We start from the raw sequence: 23,801 nt of genomic DNA on the forward strand, positions 1-23,801 counted from the left end.
TTCCGCCACAGCCTGGGCCTGGCGCTCGGAGCCGCTCACCCCCAGCGGAATGGAGGCCAAGACCGCGGCCGCGCCCGAGACGGACGGCCCGGGCTCGGTGTCTGCGGAGGAGACGGAGAGGTGGATGGAGGAGGCTGTGCGCATGGTGAGGAGCCGGGGGCCGGGCGGGAGCTGCGAGCGGAAACTACCTCCCGCGCGCAGCTGGGAGCTTTGAACAGACATTGCTTTTTTTCTCTGAGCGTGGTCTTCGTGGCGCTTGCGTTTTGGGGGGTGACACTTTCCGGGTGCAGGTCTCACGGTGGCTGTGAGGCGGCTCTGTGGCCATGGTGTGGCGTGTGCGCTCACGAGCGCGTCGCCCCAGGCAGCCGGCCAGCCTTCCTCCCCGGGCGGGGCGCTCGCACCCCACGGTCACGGCATTCGGGACAAGGGAGGAAACCCAGGGTATCCGGAGGGTCGTACACGACCAGTGCATGTGCTCGCCCCTCTCCTCACCCGGCAGGGCGTCCTGTGCCATCAGCTCCCAGTCCTCGCTCGCCCTGGGGCTGCCGGGGAAGGCGGCCCGGCTAGTTTTCTGGGCGCGGACTGAGCGCCCTGCAGAGCTATGGGAGCCTGGCACCTAGGCAGCCCCGACTGGCGTAGCCGCGTGGAGGGTATTTGTGTACCAGACCTTCGGGGGCTAGAGGGACAGCACAGTAAGTACGGTGTGGAGCAGTAAAGACAGCAGCGCTCACACGGGGCACCTGTCCTGTGCTTCTCTGGAAGGCAGAGCATGAGCGCTGGGTCCCTGTGGCGGGTAGCACACTCCTATTGGCTGCTGCAGACTCATACACACTGCACACTTAGGCTGCACTCCGTTTATTACAAAGATTTTTCCTTTTTTTTTGTTTTAAAGCAATCTTTTTTTTTTTTTTAAGATTTATTTTTATTATAAAGTCAGATATACAGAGAGGAGGAGAGATAAAGAGGAAGATCTTCCGTCCCATGATTCACTCCCCAAGTGAGCTGCAACGGGCCGGTGCACGCCGATCCGATGCCAGGAACCAGGAACCTCTTCCAGGTCTCCCACACGGGTGCAGGGTCCCAAAGCTTTGGGCGTCCTCAACTGCTTTCCCAGGCCACAAGCAGGGAGCTGGATGGGAAGTGGAGCTGCCGGGATTAGAACCGGCGCCCATATGGGATCCCGGGGTGTTCAAGGGGAGGACTTCAGCTGCTAGGCCACGCCGCCGGGCCTAAGATTTTTCCTTTTATCTTCCAGGTTATTAAATCAACTTTAGCTTACTGTAACCTTTTACACAAGGATCTTTTTTACTTTTTTACTTTTTTTTTTACTTTGTAACAACTTTTGGGTTGATGCTTATAAACACTTTATACTGCTGGACAGAAATTTTCTCCATGTTTATATCCTGAAACGATACTCCCATTTTTTTAACTTTAATGGTTTTTTTGGTTCATCTCTAACACACACACACACACACACACACACATGCCTACACCCATGAAGGATCAGTGTCACAATGTCAGCACCTTCTACTTCTGCATATCCTCTCAACAGCCACACCATCTGCTCCTGGGCCTGCCTGAGGCTGTCTTATCGTAACTATTTACCTTTTAATAGGTACAAAGGGTACACTCCAATAATAACTGTTATTTAGTATTAAATTCATACTCCCCTGACATTGTCATTATTGAGGACTGCAGAGAATCTGGCCAGGCAGCCAGTTTGTTCAGACCAGAACACCAGCAACATGGGAGTAGTCTTGTGCTGTGTTAACAAGCTATAGAAGCTCTGTTATCATCTTGTAGTTTGTACCTGACCAAAATGTCATGTGACCTGTGACTGCAGATGAAGATATACATTATAGACGCATACAGTCTAAATACACACCTACATAGATACACACATACACATAAAAAGGTATGGATTGGGACTTCAAATAGTTCATGAAAATGGAACTTAAAGAGAAGTTGATTTTGGTGCAAAAAATAAAGCTGAAATCCTTGTATAGGCTTTCATACTATGCATCTTTTGTGAACTTTTTAGATACTCATTATGTACATAGATTTCCAGATTATTGTGCACCAAAATACTTATCAGGTAGTTCCATTTTTGGGGAACTTTAAGGATTATTTTGGGAGGCAGAGAGACATGGAAACACAGAGAGAGGGAACTTCCATGCCTTGGCCCACATACCCTAAAGGCTAGAGCTGGAGTGGACTAAGCCTGGCCTGGCAGGAAGGTGGGAAATAGGAACTCAATCCATGTTTTCCGCATGAATGGCAGTAACCCAATGACTGGAGCCACCACTGCCAGCTCCCAGGGTCTGCCTTCCAGGGAAGCTGGAGGAAGAAAGTAGAATTGTAGTGAGATAGGCAGCTGGCTCAGGGTCAGGAGCTTGGAAACCACTCCCGCCCACCACCACCATCTAGGTGTTTCCTCCTGCCGGCCTGCGATGCTCACCTACCATCACCTTAAACCTCAGAGGGGGCAGTATTGTATTGTGAAACCACTCCTTTCACAAGCCCCTATAAAGGCCCATGATAAGGAGGGGCTATCTCTTGGTCATGTGCCTCTATTACTGGCACTTGTGACCCTTGACCTCCCCAGTGCCTGCTTGCTCTCTGGCTTCCCACGGACAGCACCTGAGGACACGCAGCCCCTGAGCATGGCCCCTGTGTGTCTGTATTCCTCACCCTCTCTGTTCACTGCTTGGGTGGGACAGTGAAGGTAGCAATGCTAAGATGTTTTGTATTTCTAATGTGTGTACTATCAGGACTTCCAGGAGAAGTGAGGCCAGGCAGGAGTGGAATGTGGGCAGAGAAGCCAGGGAAAGGTGACTGCCTGCAGTTTTGTAAGTGTGCCCAGGTTATTCGTTGCACATCTCCTAGAATAACTTATATTGTTGGGGACGCTGGGACATAGGTCTTCAGCTTAACACATGGACTTCAGGGTAATGACCATTTGTTCCTCTTGGGGTTACAACTGACTGGATTGCTATATGGACTTGTGATTTGCTATTTCTAGTGGGTCGTGTTATCACCAAGCTTGGTTGATAAAGACTCCTTAATAAACCTTAGACTTGTCTGGCATGATCTCGCTCACACCCCGCAACGGAACTGATCATTGAACCAGCTGCTCTGATGTGGGACGTGGGTGTCTTGACTGCTAGGCTAAGCACCTACCCCCTGCCGTGAACTTGGAGAAGTACACTCACATATGTATTTATATATATGCATGACATGTAAATAGATTTTTCTATATGAAATGCCCTTCAGGTTTTTATTCCCCTGATGCTTATATTAACAATATATTTTTTTTGGAAGCACGTTCTCAATTATGCTCTTTCATCCTTTTTGGCAACTGGTCTCTTATCATGAATTAATACCATAATCATTCATTTATTCATTCATTCTGTGAATATTTGCCTGGCTTTGAGCATTTAGCCCCAACACTGATTTTGCTGTATTCTTCTCTGCTTTCTTCAGGATAGAGTAGCCTCTCAGATTATTGCCTTGAATTCTTTGTTATAGCCAAATGCTTTTCAGTTGCTTGTGTTAGCCATGTGTATTAGAGTATCTATTTTTGTTAGTTATATGTGTCCTTGGAAACTTCTCATAGTCAAAGTGACTCCAAGTAGAAATAACATATTAAAATCCAAAGAACTTATACATATTTATATATTTTAAACGAAAGTTTCACAGACCAGTACATACCTTTCGCATGAAGAGTTTTCCTGAAAATTCTGTTTACTGCTTTTAAAATAAATGCTTGTGCCCCATGTGGTAGCCTAATGACTCAAGTCCTCACCTTGCATGTACCAGGATCCCTTATGGGCACCGGTTCATGTTCCAGCAGCCCGCCTTCCCATCCAGCTCCCTGCTTGTGGCCTGGGAAAGCAGTGGAGGACGTCCCCAAAGCCTTGGGACCCTGCACTTGTGTGGGGAGAGTCAGGACTCGTGCCTAGGCACTATAATATGGACACTCCAGTTGGCCTTTTAATTGCTGGCCAGATGTCTGTTGTTTGTTTGCTTGTGTTTGAGAAGCAGAAAGAGCAGAGAGAGAGAGAGAGAGAGAGAGAGAGAGAGAGATCTGGACTGGCAGGAAGCGAGTCAGGAGCTGAGCCATGTGGCCACATATGGAGCTTTGGGACGTGGTCTTTACCAGCCTCTCAACAGCTGGCCTAAATGACCACCCGCACCCCTCAGGTCACGCCTGGTCCTAATATCCAGGAGTATTTTGTCTATCATGTCCAGACTTCAGAGACTTTATGATGTGATCATGAACAAATCATTTTATCACCCCAGAGCTTCATTTTCTGTTCTATATAAAGTAAGGTGATTGTGTGCCAAAGACCTTTATAACTTCTGGCATTGATATTTTTCTCTCTTAATTGACTTATAAAATTATAAAATTGCAGGTATGGTTATTGTGTATCTCTTTATTTGAGGCCCTTATTTAACACCTGCTTTTTTTGGGGGGGGGGTGGTGTGCATATATTTCTTCTATATCTCAAACAAAGTGGAAAAAGCACTTATCATAAATCTTGTTCTTTGCTCAACCATCCCCCAAGCTCAAAAGAACTTCGTATCTGCAGTTAGTTGTACTTTGAAGATTCGTTTTTTCTCAGAACACTAGATAATCAGAAACATGGCTAGTGTCAGTGGCAGCGAGTCGATCTCCGATTAATCCATTCTGTGAATCTGAATGCTTTAGTGTAGTAAGGATGCTGACACAGATGCACAGTGGACATACTTATTTGTGCAGTGCAAGTTACTAGAGTGGCTGCCTGTGAGAGGGCAGGCAGGTAAGCACAGCTAAGTGGTGCAATTCCCGAGTCTCACTTTGTGTACTTAAAATAAAAGGCTTGCACCAGAAACTTTGTATTTTATTCATTTTACTAAAAAACAGAAAGAAATCATATGCTGGGTTCTAAAAAGAACAAAAACCAGCTCTTTAAAAAGTTTAAATGCTAATTAAATGAAGTATCATTTAAAGGTGGGCGCTGTGGTGCTGCCACTCTGATGCCTGCATCCCTTGTTGGAGTGCTGGTTCAAGTCCCAGCACCTGCACTTCTGATCCAGCCTCTTCTGAAAGCACTTCTGGGCGACAGCAGCTTGAAGTGTAAGTGGTCGGGCCCCTCTTTGTGTGGGGGAGACCCAGATGGGTTCGCAGGCTTCTGGCTTTGGCCTAGCCCAAACCTGGCGATGAGCATTTGGAGAGTGAAGCGGGAGATGGAAGATCTTCTTTCTCTTGCTCACGGGCTCCCCCTTTCTGTGCCTTTCCAGTAGATGTAAGGAAACATTGCAATAACTATCTAAAGCTAATGCAAACTGCAAACATCAGTTCAGCTCTACCAGTCTAACTAGTGCAGCATGATTGGAAGGCAAGTAGCATACTACAGTAAACAGCTACCAAAAATGTTTGCATTATTTGACCCAGTACTATGATTACTGGGGGGGAAATACTTGAGGAAACTGAAAGACAGTGACTGTCATTTCAGTTTTGTATGTAAGCATAAAATCAGAGAGCTTTTAAAACTTTTATTACAAAGAAATAGTTCATTAAATTGTGGCATTTTAAATGTGCTGTTTAAAGTTGTTATGGTTTTTAACATTAACAGTGAGATACTATGTATGATACTTAACATCAATGCATGTGATATTTATCTTAAGCAATACAACTTATTTCATGTTAGACAAAGTTTAGAAATTAGCCATATTTAAAAACAGAAATTAGAGATATTCAAATATATATTGACCAGCAAGCTGTTCTTGAGACATTGTGAACTTTCAGCATCATTGGTTACTTCTGTAAAATAGAAATAAAATTTCCTCCAGTGCTATATCGAGTAGAAGCTAATGTTATAAATTGCTTAGTGTACTATTCTCTGTAAATAGGAGCTGTTCTTTCAAAAATTGCTTATTGAACCGAAACACAGAGAGAGGGCAAGTGCAAAGGAAAGAGGTCTGCTGTCTGCTGATTCACTCCCCAGCGTACTCACAGCAGTGAGGCTGAGCCAGGCTGAAGCCGGGAGCCTGAACTGAGTCAGGGTCTTCGCCAGGGTGGCAGGCCCCGTGGACCTGGGCCCCGCAGCCTCCTGGAGTGCGCACTGCTGGGAAGCTAGAAGTAGAAGTAGAACCCCGACTCCAGCATGGGTACCTCCTTAGGGGATGTGGCTCTCCCAAGAGGCATCTCAAACCTGTGCACCAAATGTTCAACCCATATACTGTTATTTTTTTTCAAATGAATGAAGACTTGAGGAGAATCCACAAAATACCTTGTTTACAAAAATAACTGGCTATTAATAATTTTAGGTATGAGAAAAATGATTTAAAAAGTTTTAGCAATAAATTCTTGTAGTGAAAATATAAAAATATAATTGCAAAGAGGATTAAAGGCTAAAGCCGGTGACACATGTTTGGCATGGTGGTTACAATGCTGTTCATGGGGGCCAGCATCGTGACATAGCCTGTAAAGCTACTGCCTGTAGCGCTGGCATCCCATATGGGCACCAATTTGAGTTGTGATTGCTCTGCTTCTGATACAACTTCCTGTTAATGACCTGGGAAAGCAGTAAATTGTGGTCCAAGTCCTTGAACCCCTGTACCTACATGGGAGACCTGGAGGAAGCTCCTGGCTCCTGGCTTCAGACCAGCCCAGCTCAGGCCATTGTTGTGACAGTTAAATAGGCTGATAGGTAGCTAAGGTTACATCCCTGTTGAAATGAGGACAGAGTAGGGGTCTCTTTAAAAGTGTACAGTATGCTTGCTTCAGCCATGGAACTTGCTTTTAGCAAGTCAAAAATGTCATTCCCCCTTCTGAGTTTTTAGTTTATCATGGCAGTGGAAAGTAGTTGCAAGTCACACCCTTCAGGTGACTTTTGTTTTTCCGTAAGTAAGCTAGACAGGATTACAGTTCTGTAATTGAATTTGATGGGTTTTATCCTCTTTGTTGACTGTAAGTTGTTGCTCTTATGAAATGAATTGTACTTAAATATACCAGTGCCTGGGTCACTGCTGTCACATACCATGCTAAGCCTCCACCTGCTGCGCTAGCATCCCATGTGGGTATCCAGCTTCTTTCTGATGGCCTGGGAAAGAAGTGGAGGATGCAAGTCCTTGGGCCCTATACTCATGCGGAAGGCCCAGCGGAAGTTCCTGGCTCCTGGCTTCTAACTGGCCCAACTCTAGTCATTGTGGCTATTTGGGGAGTGAACCAGCAAATGGCAGATCTCTCCATTTCACTGTCTCCCTCACTATGCCTTTCAAATAAAATAAAAAACAAACACACAAAATCCCTCCTCTTGCTGCGGCAGAGGGTTTCTCTCTATAATAAATACTGCTCTGCTCACTGAAATTATTTGCATGAAAACTCCCATGAGAGAAGACCTGAAATTACCTCCATCCTTTGTGTGCATTCCCTGTGACATTGTGGCCATTTGGGGTGTCTCTATAACTCTGCCCTTCAAATAAATCAGTGAATCTTTAAAAAGGAGGGCAAATGCTGCTTGCTGCTAGGAATGCCTGACTGGAATCTTGGCTCCACTTCTGATTTCAGCTCACTGCTAACGTGCACCCAGGAGGCAACAGGGCACGGCCTGATGTTCGGGTCTCGCCAAGTCATGTCAGAGACCTGGCGTGAGCTGTCGACTTGGATTGTGTCCGCGGACCATGGCAGGTTATTTGGGGAGTGAACCAACGCATGAGAGATCTCTGTCTTCTTCCATTTCTTCTTCTGTCAGCCTTCCAAAACATTTTTTAAAAAGACTAAACTGAAATTTTAAAAATAGTAAAATCCTGAGAAAATGAACAGTCAAAACATGTTAGTATTTATGTAATCTTTAAATGGAGGACTCTAAAATATACTGTTGCGGGGTGTGAGCAACAGACAAGTCTAAGGTTTATTAAGGAGTCTTTATCAACCAAGCTTGGTGATAACACGACCCACTAGAAATAGCAAATCACAAGTTCATATGGCAATCCAGTCAGTTGTAACCCCAAGAGGAACATGGTCATTACCCTGAAGTCCATGTGTTAAGCTGAAGACCTATGTCCCAGCGTCCCCAACAATATAAGTTATTCTAGGAGATGTGCAACGAATAACCTGGGCACACTTACAAAACTGCAGGCAGTCACCTTTCCCTGGCTTCTCTGCCCACATTCCACTCCTGCCTGGCCTCACTTCTCCTGGAAGTCCTGATAGTACACACATTAGAAATACAAAACATCTTAGCATTGCTACCTTCACTGTCCCACCCAAGCAGTGAACAGAGAGGGTGAGGAATACAGACACACAGGGGCCATGCTCAGGGGCTGCGTGTCCTCAGGTGCTGTCCGTGGGAAGCCAGAGAGCAAGCAGGCACTGGGGAGGTCAAGGGTCACAAGTGCCAGTAATAGAGGCACATGACCAAGAGATAGCCCCTCCTTATCATGGGCCTTTATAGGGGCTTGTGAAGGGAATGGTTGCAAGCAATACAATACCGCCCCTCTCAGTTTCCATGACGATAGGTGAGTGTCACGAGTGGGCAGGAGGAAACATGGAGGTAGGAGTGGGAGTGGTTTCCAAGCTCCTGACCCTGAATTAGCTGCCTATCTCTGCCTTCCAATATTTTTACATTTTTACAATACCAATGAAAGCAGAAAACAGAAAAGAAAAATTGATAGGTTTTCATTACATGAATATTGAAAACATCAATGTGAGATACAAGATGAAATACAATGTAGTAAAGCAAATAAGGAAATTATAGCATTTCTCAAAGGCAATGTTGATAACCGTTTTTGATAATTTACATGTCTTTATAATATATAATGTATATAAAGTATACTTCTCAAAAATTAAAAGATATGCCTCCTAATTCTAAAAAGTATCAGTATGTGAAGGTGATATTTCTAAAAGAAATATCAAATAGCCAGGATATAAGTGAGCAATACACCGTTTTATTAGTGATAAAATTAAAAATAGAAAAATACAAACTGTTACCTGGTAAGTTGGCAAAAGCTAAACAAATGATAGTGCATGGTGATAGTGAGGGAGCCTGTGGTGGGAGCTGGCAGCAGAGTACCTTTTGCACTGGGCTAACCTGGGCCTAGTCTTTGTCTTGGAAATGAGGTTCAAAATGAAAACATTTTCGTTTTAGTATTTTCTTTTACAATTTTGTAATTCATATTTGCATAAAGTTCTAACTATAGAAATGTTTATTAAGATATGTAAAACCTCCCTTGCTGTCTGAGATAATAGCATTATCATTCTGAGTGCATCTACTGTATATCTCTATCAAGATGAAGAACTGATACACTTGCGAACTTTCCTATAAATGGAATCATAAAGTCTCTTTTTGATTATTAGCAACTTTTTATTTTCTTAAATGTTTTTACTTTTATTTTGTTATTATTTCTATATCACGCTTTTATTGCAATTTATTACAATGGAACAGCTACCAGAAGTAAGACACATAATATGTGTGTGTGTGTTTATCATTTTCTGTGACTGTGCTGTCCGGTTGGGTAGCCACTAAGCACATGCTGTCATTTAAACTGAAATTCATTAACGTGAAATAAAGCTAAATTCTGTTCCTCAGTTTTATCAGCCACACATCAGGTCCTCCGAAGCCACGTGAGACTGGTGGCAGCTGTGCTATAGAGTCAAACCATGGGATACTTCCATCACTGCAAAGCACAGCTCTACAGTGGCCAATAGAAGTGTTGCTCTTGGGCATGCTCGGCTTGACTGTCTCCGGTGCTTTTTGCGGCCACAGAACACCATGCCTCACCCCCTTGGTGGTCTTGGGGAACTGCTGGCCAGAAAATCCCCGAGAATGATCCTACACTAAAATACTTTAAATTACTTAATCTCGCAGTTTGTCTTTGTCCATCATTTTTCTAGGACAATGGTTTGCCAGAGTCCAGCTTCAGCTGAGTTTGGGACTTGCGAAGGGTGCGTAGATGAGGTGCAAAGAGGAAAGAAAGACGGACCACTAGGATTTCATGATCATAATGGACAATGCAATAAAGCTGTCCGCTTTATTTATACAGAAACAGTCAAACTCTGGCTCAGACTTTTTACATCATGGTCAAGTGGGTGTTTCTAAGGATAATTCTGCCATTTGTTTTACATTAAAACAATAGAAATTCCTGCTACAATTCTTATTCTACAACTTAATTTTATATCACAAAGAAAAGGAGAACCTAAAGATCAAGGAAAGAATGAAACCCTAAATACAGGTCCCTTGATTAGCATAAGGTCAATGGGGACAGCCAAGACAGTAGGAATAATAGAAAGCCCTTTTACAAGACATTATTATTGACATTAACCTCCAAGCTCACACTGAGTAAAAGGCCAACTCCACAGTAGCAAACAATGCCTGAATGGATGGAATTCTTCCTCAGGGTGGTCTGGTGTCCTTGCAAAGGAAGGTGGAGCTGCATTCAGGTGGTTGTGGAGACATCCGCCCAGGCCCTGCCTCACAGTGGGAAGTCCCTTGTGGCCCTGCCTGCAATGGGACAATGCTCTTCACACCTTCCTGTCCCCCACATCCACTGCATGGACCCCAACAACGGTTATCTTCTCCAAAGTCTTAACCATGGCAAAAGCCTTTTGCCAGTGTGTGATGATCCCACCATGTTTGGGTTCTGACTGTTTAGCCCTGGAGGACTTTCCAAATTCCCACAGAGCCCTTTGTTTTGTTTTGCTTTGCTTTGCCTTTATTTTTTCAATGTATAGGTTTTATTTTTGATAATTTTTACATTTTTGATTAGGGTGTGAAGGGTCACAGGCTAGAGGAAAGTGGATAAGATTAGTATTTCCACATTCTCTTTTTTCCTCCCCCTATCTGGAGAGAGGGGAGATAAGAGGAGAAGCCACACTCACCCTCCGCACCATCCCAGGGTCTCTGATGTGGGGCATGCTCTGAGGTCCTGTTCAAGTGTTCAACTGTTCAGTATTGCTGCCGATCCTGCCACTCCAATCATAATAAAATCTCTCCAGACTCCACTAGCTGGCACAGTCTACCTTATTGTCTCCGTTTGCCCAAGTATTCACTGCCAACTCTTTGTTGGAGTAGTTGATCAATTTGTTCTGTCCTCCATCCTTTGTTATGGTACCTGGTGCCCTCTGCAGGCTCCAATGTACTTTCATATCCTCCATCTGCATCTGGATATGCTGTCCAGCGCTCCATCTAAGCCACTGAGGAGGCCCAGTTCTGACACATGTATCCCATGATCAGGCCATGGAACCTGCAATTTCATTTATGGCTGCAATTCGGAGTCCAGCATTTCAGTTGGAGGGGTTTCCAAAGAACCGTCATCTGAGGTGATCCCAGACATGATTCTTGTGTGTGCAGGCTAATACAGGGTCTGGCACAGTTCAGTGTCCAAATTGGACTACGCACACACTGTTAATTGCAGTTGCTGGGTCATTTGTCTGCAGTCCTGTTTTTGCAAACTAATGAGGTTGCAGCCAAGGCCGATCCTGCCCACCTGAAACTTGTCCCCAACTCAAACCAGTGGGAGCTGAAGCATAGTCAGAGCAACGCACAATAACCCCCACCAGGCCTTGTAAGGATTAAATGTATGGTTTACTTAAAAAAAAGTGTTCCTCCCACAAGCACTGGATCACAACTCTTTAATATATTTTTGTAATATAGCTGAGAAGTAACATTCTTGTTACTTTTGTTATTGTTATTCTTTGATAAAGTTACTAAACTTTAAATGAAGTTGTGAACTTTATTACTTTTTGATAAAATTATTTCTTTGCAATAATTTTGGAGAGCTAGGCATATAATGTTTATTATTTATTCATAGCATTATTGTAATAACTATAAGATGCTTAGTATAGCATTCTAAGAATTCAGGCATGGAGAAATATGGCCGAGCACAGTATTGCATTCTGGTTATGCTCTAGACAGTGCTTTGCATAGCACTTTATGGAGGCTGCATTATTCAATGTACAGCAGCTCCATTAGGTGGTTTAATTGTGTCCCGTAGTCAGATAAGAACCCAAGGTTGGTGATAAATTCCACCAACTTGTAGTGCTGCTGTAGGGAGCTGCCATCATTTGAGCTCATCTGTTTGATCTTAATCTCTGGCCTCCACTGTTTGCCTCTCCGTGTTGGGGTGCTCACTGCCTGGAAACCTATACTCTGTCCTGTCACTGCTTATTCTGTGTGGAGTACCTGAGCAGATATTTGGATTTTTTTTCTCTTTTGCAAATTGTTTCAGCATTTCCCAAGCCCTGTTTTACCATTTTCTTTCTAAAATCACACTGTGGGGATTCTTTGTATTCTACAGCTATTTCTAGGAATAATCACAAAGAAATGATAGAAATAGTTTATGGGGTATTTTGTAACCTGTTCATAGTGGTCAAAAATTTGAATCAATATAAGTTGTCAAGTAATAGGGGACTGATAGATAAGACTGCTGTATTCGTAGAGAGGAATACTGTGCATCCTTTCCAAAGTCATGTGATGAAAAAATGTTACCCAACATATGTAAATAACTGTTGTTCTGTAGCTGTTGATAAGAAGTAAAATTGTGCATGTTCACTATAAATGTGATTTTTTTTAAAAGATTTATTTATTTTATTACAAAGTCAGATATACAGAGAGGAGGAGAGACAGAGAGGAAGATCTTCCATCCGATGATTCACTCCCCAAGTGAGCCGCAACAGGCTGATGCGCGCCAATCTGAAGCCGGGAACCTGGAACCTCTTCCGGGTCTCCCACGCGGGTGCAGGGTCCCAATGCATTGGGCCGTCCTCCACTGCTTTCCCAGGCCACAAGCAGGGAGCTGGATGGGAAGTGGAGCTGCCAGGATTAGAACCGGCGCCCATATGGGATCCCGGGGCATTCAAGGGGAGGACTTTAGCTGCTAGGCCACGCAGTCGGGCCCACAAATGTGATTTCCGAAAAAACATTTTCAATTGCCCTATCTCAAATTCCTCCATAAGTATTTCTTGCATTCATGCATGCATTTAAATACACCTGGTTTAAAATGTATAATGCTAAACTCATTTTACATTACACTTTTACTCTATTATGAATAGAGACTTACCATCTTCTTCCCCATCTGTCAGTTTGCCTATTGAATTTCCTTTCTGCTATAGCTTGTGATGCATGTTCAGTGTTCATACATCACACATATCACACACACTGGACATGACTAATTCTGCAGAAGTGGGGCAGAACTAGCTTGAGACTGAATCATGATGCTGCTGGAGAATGCAGGCTTATGGCTTCACACTCTCTCACCTCATGTCTCTCCAGTCCTCACTCTGTCTTGCTTGCCACTACTGTGTTCTTTGTTGGCCAGATAGAGAATAAGTGTCTGGGGGGGCCTGGCATGATGGCTTGTTGGCTAAATCCTCCCCTTGCATGTACCAGGTTCCCATATGGGCACAGCTGGTGTTTCAACTGTTCTACTTCCCATCCAGCTCCCTGCTTGTGGCCTGGGAAAGCAGTGGAGGATGGCCTGAAGCCTTGGGACCTGCACCTGCATCAGAGACCCGGAGGAAGCTCCTGGCTTCTGGCTTTGGATCAGCTCAGCTCCAGCCATTATGGCCACTTGGGGAATGAACCAGTGGATGGAAGATCTTTGTCTTTACTTCTCTCTGTAAACCTGCATTTCCAATAAAAATAAGCAAATCCTGGGCCCGGCGGCGTGGCCTAGTGGCTAAAGTCCTCGCCTTGAATGCCCCGGGATCCCATATGGGCGCCGGTTCTAATTCTGGCAGCTCCACTTTCCATCCTGCTCCCTGCTTGTGGCCTGGGAGAGCAGTCTAGGATGGCCCAAGGCTTTGGGACCCTGCACCCGCATGGGAGACCTGGAAGAGGTTCCAGGTTCCCGGCTTCGGATCGGCACGCACCTGGCTGTTGCGCTCATTTGGGGAGTGAATCATCGGATGGAAGATCTTCCTCTCTGTCTCTCCTCTCTGTATATCCGGCTTTCCAATAAAAAAAAAAAATAATAAAAATCTTTAAAAAAAAATAAGCAGATCTTAATAATAGCGAAGAAACTAAAAATTGTTTTAAAGTACTGTATTTTGCGGATGCTCAGAGTTGCTAAAGATCTCTTGTTTGCGTTGATTGCCTTGTCGTCCCGAGTAGATTGTGCTGGAGGTAGAACACAGAGCTTTCAGCCATTCCTTCAACCTTGCACCATGCATGTCCTCTTGGCATTAGTAACCACTTCCAGTTAAATGCTACTCAAGTTTTCCAGGGCATCTGTAGTCCTGCCAAAATAAGGAATGCCTTCATTTTCTAGAAACAGCTGTTTTTTGAATTCTTGAATGCAATGAGATGGAAATGAAAATGTACTAGTCCAAGAGTTACACTCCTTCCTATTCTCTTATATTGCAGATAATACTGCAATATAACCTGTGTTTGCTCCAGCTAAAGGTAGGACTCTAACTGTCCTGGGGCTTTAAGTTTCTATGATAGAGCTAGAAGGACAGTGAGTGGCCTGTGATGGGGTAGTTTTTGCCATCTCTGCAGTTTAATGGTGGAATTGTTCCTACACCCGTTTTCCTCTTTTTTTTTTTTCAGTTGAGGAATACTGATATTTTATATGCAGTGACATGCACAGGTTGTAAACATATCATACTATCAATTCTGCATAGTGCAAGCATCTATGTAAACCCATGATCTTAACACAGTACAGAAAGTTTTCAGCCCAGAAAATGTTCTTGTATCCCTCCCCAGCCTTCCAAGCAGCAACTGTCATTCCATGCTCCATCACCACTGTGTTCTGTGCATTCCAGTCCTTTCATCTGAAGGGAATCTTTCCATCTCTGCTTTTGCATTTGACTTCCTTCACCTGACCTGTGAGACCCATCCATGTTGCCATGGTATCAGCTGTTGCTTCTTTTCCCTTACTGAATAGTATGCCATTGTGTGATAGTGCCATACTCTGTTCCCCTATTTTGTTGGAGGATACCTGTGCTGTGTCCAAGTTTTGGCTATTGTGAGGATTCTGATCCCAAGTGTTTTATAGACATACATTCCTTTCTCCTAATGAATACTTAGGAGTAGAATTTGTCCATAGACTATGTATATGTTTACTTTTTTAAAAAATATTTATTTTTGTTGGAAAGGCAGATCAGATTTACAGAAAGAAGGAGAGACACAGAGAAAGATCTTCCATCCATTGGTTCACTCTCCTAGTGGCCACAAATGACTGGAGCCAAAACAATCCAAAGCCAGGAACCAGGAGCTTCCTCTGGGTCTCCCATGAGCATACAGGGTCCCGAGGACTTGGGCCATCCTCTATTGCTTTCCCAGGCCACAGGCAGGGAGCTGGATGGGAAGCAGAGCAGCTGGGACGTGAATCAGCGCCCATATGGGATGTTGGCATTTGCAAGGTGAGGGTTTAGCCAATAAGCCACTGTATTAGGCCCATATATTTACTTTAAAAAATATCTGCCTCCCCCTGTGTCCCCCCAAAAATCCACATGCACAGTGCCAGCATTATAGCAAATCTGGTTAAGCTTCTACCTGCAACACCAGCATTCCATATGGTCACTGGTTTGAGTCCTAGCTGCTCCACTTCCATCTAGCTTCTTGCTAATGTCAGTTAGGCCCCTGCACAATTATGGCAGATCTGGATCAAACTCCTGGTTCCTGGCTTCAGTCTGACCCAACCCCTATGGTTCCAGCCATTTAGAGAATGAACCAGTGGATGGAGTATCTCTCCCTCTGTGTCACTGTTTCTCTGTAACTCTGCCTTTGAAATAAATGAAATATATGTATTGTAGGAACTGAAAATTTTATTTATTTCAAAAGCAGGGAGAGAGAGATTTCTCATTTGTTGGCTCATTACCCAGAAATGTCTGCAATAGCCAGAATTAGAACAGGGCCAAGTCAGGAGCCAAGAATTTAACCTAGGCCTCCCAAGTGTGTGGATGATTGTCTGATGCCTCTCAGGGTGCACATTAGCAGGAACCTGTAAAGGAGGGCCTTCTGATATAGGCACATGGATATAGGGTGTGGATATCCCAGAGCATGCCTGAAATGGTGTAACTGCTACACTGGTGACAATCTCTGTATATTTAAAATAAACCTCCAGTAAACACTTTCAGAACAGTTGTGCCATTTTTACATGAAGTGATGATTTTTATTTTCTGTAAACATCCTGGGACAAGGTGGCATCCAGTTTGGTCATTTTTGTACTACTGGGACTGTTGGGTCTGCTTGATACTAGTGGGATTTCTGGGTGATCATTTCTGTCAGTTTTAGAAAGGCAATCAATCAATCAATAAGGCAGGTAGAATTAAAACAGGAAGGAAAGAATTCTAATAAATGTTATTTGTTCTTCGTCTTTGTTGTAAACAAGAGTGTACCGTCTCAAAGGAGTGTTTTAAGAACAATCCGTCAGTTCTGGTCCTTCAATCATGGCCTCTGTTTCCAGTGAGGAGAAGGAATCAATCTTTGTAGGGAGTCTTAAAGTACTTGCACACAAGAGAGCACAGGCACTAATAGTGCAGTGCAACTGCAGCTGGGGAAGCGGGAGGCTCAGCTGCACTGCTCTGTTCTAGCGGGCATGCCCCTGTGGCCAGCGTCCATTTCCTTCCTTTCATCTTCTCGAGTGCCGGACGTTCCATCGTACAGTTTGCATTTGTGTTTCAGGCCAAAGATGCCCTTGAAAACACTGAAGTTCCTGTTGGTTGCCTCATGGTCTACAACAATGAAGTTGTGGGGAAGGGAAGAAATGAAGTTAACCAAACCAAAAATGTATGTGAGTCGATGGCATATTAATATTATTAATAACAAATAATGATATTAATATATGAATATATATTTTCAAGTATACTGTGGTGATGGTAGGAATAATATTAACTTAGTACAGCTGATGAGATGAGGAGACTGAATAAGAACTCTAACTACAGTGGTAGAGTGGTTTTCTTCAGTATCTTTTTGTGAATGCTCAATCTATAAGTGAAGTGATGATTTTTTTTTTGAATGAGGAAATGCAGAAAAATTGATAAAGAAATAAAATTTTAGTGGATCATTCTCTGTTACACAGGCTTTAACGCTTCACTGAAATCCAGAGAGGGTTTTGTTATGCAGAATGGCATCACGGAAGAAACAAGTCAATTTCCACTTTAAACAGATTTGAGTCAAAAATGTCATGTTACCAAATGATTGGTTTAACTTAATGTAATCTTTGTGTTTTTAAACAATATTTTCTTATTACTTGTTAACAAAAATCATCCTCTATTTGTTTTCAAGTGAGATACAGAAGGGCCTTGTAAATGAAGCTGTTTCTGTATCAGATAATTCAATGAAATGAGGGCTATAGCACCAGCCATCCCCACACCTACAGCCATACTCGTAGACTCCGTAGTCAGGTGACTTGTGTTGTCACTGGGATAGGGAGTGTGTGGTTTAAGACAACATTCACAACAGGGTGTTACAACAAATGTACGTGAGCAGTATTAGTGAATACCAGATTTTATGATCATGATGTCTGATTGTAAGTGGACTCATGGGTCACTTGGCTCTGTCACGCCATTTGCATAAATATCCATCCTACTATGTGCTCTCTGGGGCCAGAGCACAAGCACATCTTGGTACAAGTGCCAGAGTAACTTCGAAGTTCCTCTGTCAACATCTGTCAATAAGAAAAAAAAAGTATATTAGAAAAAACGAATCTAAAGTAGGATCTCGGATGAATAAAACGATTATGAAAATATTAAAATATTTGAGATAAATTCTATAATATAGAAATTAGTGGATGTACAAATACTTATTTTGAATCATTGCGATGCTTCCAATTTGTATTTTGTGATTTGGTGTGATATTTTTAATGAGATCTTCAAATTTCCTAACAGTATCTTAATATAGATTTAAGGTATAGATGACCCTTCAACCCCTGCCAATGAATGACCTGGTTTCTTATATATCTTGAAATTAATTTGGGTTCATTTTGATACAGGCTGAGTTTCTCTTATCCAAAATGTTTGTGAGCAATAGTGTTTTGGATTTTTTTTTTTAATTTTGGAAAACGTCCTATACTCAATGAAATATCATGGAGATCAGACCCCAAATCTAAACCTTGAAGTTCACTTATGCTTCATATACATTTTATACACACATAGCCTGGAAATAGCTTCATATGATATTTTTCAAATGTGCTTTGACTGTGACTAATCCTGAGATCAGATGTGGAATTTTTAATTTGTGAAATCAAGTGAGTGTTTAAAATATTTGAAGTTTTGAAGCGTTTTAGATTTCTGATTGGGATGCTCACTCTGTATTTTGTGTCATGTGGAAGATCACCTCATAAATACAGCATAGAAAGAGTTTTAACTACAATTGAGGAGACCTGAATTCCACTTTTGGCTCTGAAGTGCCCCACTGCCACTTCTTCATTACCACCTCCTCGCTCTTCATTTGTATTTAATGTACACTAACTTGACTTCATTTTTCTTTCTGCCCCCGTTGAAGAAGAGATTGCTGGAGATGATTCAGTCCAGCAAGTGTTGAGAGCTGTGGGAAAATCTGATGTAGTAATCTGAATCTTATTTCTAGAAGTACTGAAGTTAGGGACAATTTTTTGAAGTCCTTCAATTGATTTTGGTGTACAGCTAGGTCTGGGAACTGCTTCTCTAAAACACCTTGCACCTCTGAGCTTCTAGCCATGGCATTCGTCACACAGCTTCTCTTGGCTGTTGGCTACCAGCTGCCTCTCCCTTCCGTGGTACCACGGACCCATGTAGCAGCACTTTCCACACCATGCTCCAGATCACAGGTAAATGATCAACTTTCTATCGGCCCCACCAGAAGTTATGCTTGTTGAGAGTAGAGAGTGTTCACCCTACAGAGAGCTGATTTAGTACAGTGGCTTATAATGTGGCAGCCAAAATGAACTCACACTGAGTTATCTTAGTAACAGGGGAAGTAAAGAAACAGAGGGCTACTAGAATATATACAGGAGTAAAATATCAATGGTGAATCTCGTGTGGTGGGGGCTCATGAGGGCACAATGGAGCTGAAAAATCTGTCTGCTGTGGACATTTTAACATTGTAGCACAAAGAATTACTCCCGCATTCATGGTGACACAACCTACTGGGCTGTCATTGTATGAACACAGCATTGTGCATGCTAGGTGCCCTATCGGCTGCATCAGCTAGGTTGGTGCAAGTGTCCACACAATGACATAATCTGCTGGGGATGCACTTCTCAGGATGGATCCTATCAGGAAGCAACGTGACTGTATACTGGTACTCAGCACTGTGCTTCATGGACTCAGATTACCTGGTGAGATCTAGATCCTACTACACTCATTATACTTGTGGGAAAGCCAAGGCTCTGAGAAGGTCATGCCACAGTGTTAGGCCATTTAGGAAGGTCAGTGTCAGGGTCCAGGTTTCTAGTGATCTGTTCTATATGCTGCAGTTTCTCCTGTCCCACACTGCTCACTAGAGGCATCTGAGACCAGTACCAAGCCTCTGCCTCTCCAGATCCACCAGCAGAGCACACCACTTAGAGATCACACTAAGTGGGTATTTGCTTCCAGTAGAGTCACTGGCAGTCTTTAAAACATAGGAAACTAGAGCACATGTCTGGAATTTCAGACTGCTTCTAGAATCTTCAGAAACCATAAACTTACCTCCATTAAAAATTTTTTTGACACTTTACTTCTCTATAGCATTTTAATTTAAAAAGTCCTGTGTGCACCCTCCCTTGACACCAAGTCCCTTAGGTATATTTAATTGAACATACAGCCTCTCGGGCAAGGTGCATTGGCCAGGAGGTTAATGTATTTGAACAAGGAGAATGTGCTGCTGATTGCTAAGGTTGATTGAAACCTTATTAAACAGCAGAAATGACAAGTGCCTTTCTCTCTTCTCTTTTCGCTTCGCTTCTCCTTTCCTTTCCTTTCCTTTCCTTTCCTTTCCTTTCCTTTCCTTTCCTTTCTTTTTCTTTTCTTTTCTTTTCTTTTCTTTTCTTTTCTTTTCTTTTCTTTTCTTTTCTTTTCTTTTCTCTTTTCTTTTCTTTTCTTTTCTTTTCTTTTCTTTTCTTTTCTTTTCTTTTCTTTTCTTTTCCAAGATCCTTTAGTGAAAATAAGCAATGTTACTGTCATTGTGTCTCCTTTCTAGGCTACTCGACATGCAGAAATGGTGGCCATCGACCAGGTCCTGGACTGGTGTCGCCAACATGGCAAGAGTGCGGGTGAGGTGTTCGAGCGCACCGTGCTGTACGTCACCGTGGAGCCGTGCATCATGTGCGCAGCTGCCCTCCGCCTCATGAGTATCCTTTTCTCCCTGGGATCCTGGCTTGCCCGTACAACCTGCTTCCTAGTGTTTGAAAGCACAGGCTTAGGAAACAGGTTGTTTCTCTCATTGGGCCAAAGAGAGAGAAAGGTTTCTTTTTTTTTTTTTTTTTTATTAATATTTAGCATTATGTGACAGTTTCATAGGCTCTGGGAATCCCCCTCCCCTTCCCTCTCCCCTCCCCCCTGGTGGATTCCTCCACCTTGATGCAGCATTACAGTTCAAATTCAATCAAGATTCTTTCCTTGCAAACATATACTAAGCATGGAGTCCAGCTACTTATTGTCCAGATGGGTTGAACAGTTTCTTGGGGAGACCATTTCTGGTCCGAAGTCAGAGCTGGTATAATATCCTCACTGTCAATTAAGAGTCCCAATATAACATCAACAGCAATTTGCAATATTATGGAATTGACATGGTTTTGAGTAACTTAGTATGTTAAAAAACAAACAAACAAAAAAACCCAAAAAACAAAAAAAAAAACAAAAAACAAACAAACAAACAAAAAACAAGTACTAACCACAACCTATGATTAGCTCATTGACATCTCAATTTTAGTTTATATACAGGACCGGACCGGCTGCTATATACCTTGAAAAGGCTATAGGGTACCATTAAGCTGTCTTGTGTCTATTTCATTTTAGTATTTAGCCATTTGTTGTGTTGAAGTATAATTTTATTGATCTTGGCAGATTTTGGGATAATCTAGACTGGCTTGTAACTCTAACAAGATATTTGTCAACATTTAAGGTGCAGAACATTTTTTTTTTGCGGGGGGGGGTGTGCAGGAAAATCCTCAACACCATGGTGAGGAGTGACTAATCTTTGTGTCCCACCCAGCAAGGCCCCGCCCTCCCTCGCAGTGACCATAGGGATCGCTTCGAAAACCCCTCACAGCAAACAAACAATCATACAAACTAAAAAAAAAAACCTAAAATAAATAGACAAACAACAGAAAGTAGAGCTTGAAATCTGAGAGGAAAGAGAAAGGTTTCTAAACAGTGAAAAGACTTACTTCTTTTTCTATCAGTAAATCCAAACATATTAAATAAACCAGAAAAAAAGTCTAGAACACTTTGTTACATAAGGGTAGGAGAAATTCAGAGATTGTATCAGAGTAGACTGTAAATCCAGGTATCTAGGAGGTGTTATGGAGAGAAAATAGATAATGTGTGATTTGTTTTCTATGTATCTATTTTTATTTTTTGCCATGAACACCTTTCACAAGTCTAAAAAATTTTAGTCAAAAGTGAACAAATAAGATGTAATTTATGATGTTGCAATTGTAAGTAGTTAGGAAATTTTAAAAATGACAGCAGATTTGGGTTGTTACTATAGTGCAGTCTCTCAAGATCTTTAAAAAAATCACTTGAAAATTAGAAAACTCAATTTTATCCTTGTACATTCTTATGTACTTATTTTATATGTATGAATAGCCATCACTTTAAACATGATACAGAGGTTTAGGGATGTGAGAAAATGTTTAATCTCTTTAAAAAAAGGCAGTTGTGGGCGACCTAGAATTCTTTCCTCAACCTGCCCTTTGATGTGACTCAGTCTGTTTTGTATTGGAGTATGGGGAGTATTTTACTTGAGGAAATAATAGGGAACAGCCTGCTATTTTTAAAAGGTGAAAATCCATGGATTAAACTTCCACCTTTTTTCTGGCTCCAATTCTCTACTGATTCTGAAGAAGTGATTTAGAAAAGATCAGAGTTAGCACAAAATCATGAATGGTAAACAACGCTGTGCTTCATTTTTTATTCATTTTACAGCTGTTAAATGTTAATTTCTAAGTAAACTTTTTTCCCTCTTGTAACTGGATTGCAAATTTTTCAATACTCACCCATTTCTGATGATTTTGAAGAGTAGCATGACCTTTTCACACCAGAATGGCTAACATAAAATCACTTTTAGTTACGGTACTCGTTTGAACTGCGCATCCTTAACTGTGCCCTATAAATCCCATTGGTTGTGTATGGCTGTCAGAATGAGCGGTTTGGTGGTTGTGGGTCTGTCCTGAACATTGCTTCTGCTGACTTACCGCATACTGGGAAACCATTTGAGGTACTGTGAAGTGCGTGTGCTTGCTCTTTCTTAGTTTGGCAGTCTGAGCTCTGTATTAAGAGACACATACTGGGCCACAAGTGTATAACAGCAGATGACAGTAGTTCATGTTTAATGAGCACTCCCATGATCCAAGTGCTGGCCGCTAACTTCAGTCATAGTTGATTGGGAATGATGCTTGGCTGAAGCTCTAGGTATATTCTTTTGGAAATGTACTTCCTTACCGTGTTACTGGTATTTCCGGGGTGTTTGGTTACCTGGGATGGGTTTGCATAGTTATGTGTATGCTATGGTGTTTTTTTTGTGTGTGTGTGGGAAACGACATGGATTTTCATAGACAGGTTCATTCTTGGCTTTGTCATTTACCAGTGCCTTCCTGGATATCGGGCCGAGGAAGCAGTGGAAATGTTAAAGACCTTCTACAAACAAGAAAACCCAAATGGTCAGTTCTCTTCCTTAGTATATAATGTTGCTTCTTGAAAATAAATCCTGAAGAAAATGACATGAAACTCTCATTTCATTTTCTCTTTCTCTTCTCTGTTCTTTTCACAGCACCCAAATCAAAAGTTCGGAAAAAAGAATGTCAGAAGTCTTGATTGAACTTACTCTGATGCAGTATTAATGCCTCGAAGTGGCCTAGACAAAATGCTGAGACATCATTGAGTCAAATGTTTACACATTGTTGATCTCTGGGAAATGGTGTGTCTCATCTCTTACTCTGTTGAGGGAACAAGTTAACAGATCTTAAAAGCCTGACAGTGTGTAAACATCTGTAAAGACATTTTGAGAAGTGGAAAAATTAACATTTGAGATTTAGAAGTCAACAAACAGTACCTTGCTTTTGAGCTACAAAATGTGCAGTCCAGGCTTGGGCCAGCTTTGCAGACAGCGTGTGTGCAGGCCCGCCTCCTTGGTCTGGGTGCGCACTGGAGTGTGCCTTACTGTGCACCTGTTCCCAGGCCTGGTGTTTCAGTTTACTCCTCATTTAGAGCTGCTGTATTCTCCCAGGGAACTGAGGGCCTGTGACTTGTTCGTATCAGGAGTAAATGGTCCTTAATTTTTTGGTGGTGTTTTTATAAAGCATTTGAAAAAAAATACCTACACATGTAAAAGACCTGAAAGAAGCTCCTGGTTCCTGGGTTCAGCATGGTCCTGCCCTCACCTTTGCTGCCATCTAGTGAGTGAACCACTGGGTGAACGATTCTTTATCTCTACCTCTCTCTTTCTCTTTCTCTTTCTTTTTCTCTTTCTCTTTCTCTTTCTCTTTCTCTTTCTCTTTCTTTTTCTCTTTCTCTCTCTCTCTCTCTCTCTCTCTCTCTCTCTCTCTCTCTCTTTCTCTTTCTCTCTACATGAATCTTTCAAATAAACAAAGCGTTTAAACTTTAGCCTAGTGGCTAAAGTCCTCGCTTTGCATGCTCTAGGATCCCGTATGGGCACCAGTTTGTGCCCTGGCTGATCCACGTTCCATCC

The 23,801-nt window shown here is 42.6% G+C and overlaps 1 protein-coding gene across 1 annotated transcript; it reads left to right on the forward strand.

Annotated features, from left to right (window-relative positions):
- Positions 1–12: 12 nt before the first annotated feature.
- Positions 13–23,534, forward strand: ADAT2 (adenosine deaminase tRNA specific 2). The gene is made up of 6 exons (XM_058668952.1): positions 13–145; positions 16,614–16,718; positions 20,091–20,241; positions 22,225–22,331; positions 22,701–22,773; positions 22,884–23,534. Exons 1-6 carry the CDS (start codon positions 50–52, stop codon positions 22,925–22,927), a joined length of 576 nt encoding a protein of 191 aa, XP_058524935.1. The 5' UTR covers positions 13–49; the 3' UTR covers positions 22,928–23,534.
- Positions 23,535–23,801: the final 267 nt, after the last annotated feature.

This window comes from Ochotona princeps, chromosome 1, assembly GCF_030435755.1.
Source record: "Ochotona princeps isolate mOchPri1 chromosome 1, mOchPri1.hap1, whole genome shotgun sequence".
Lineage (NCBI taxonomy): Eukaryota > Metazoa > Chordata > Mammalia > Lagomorpha > Ochotonidae > Ochotona > Ochotona princeps.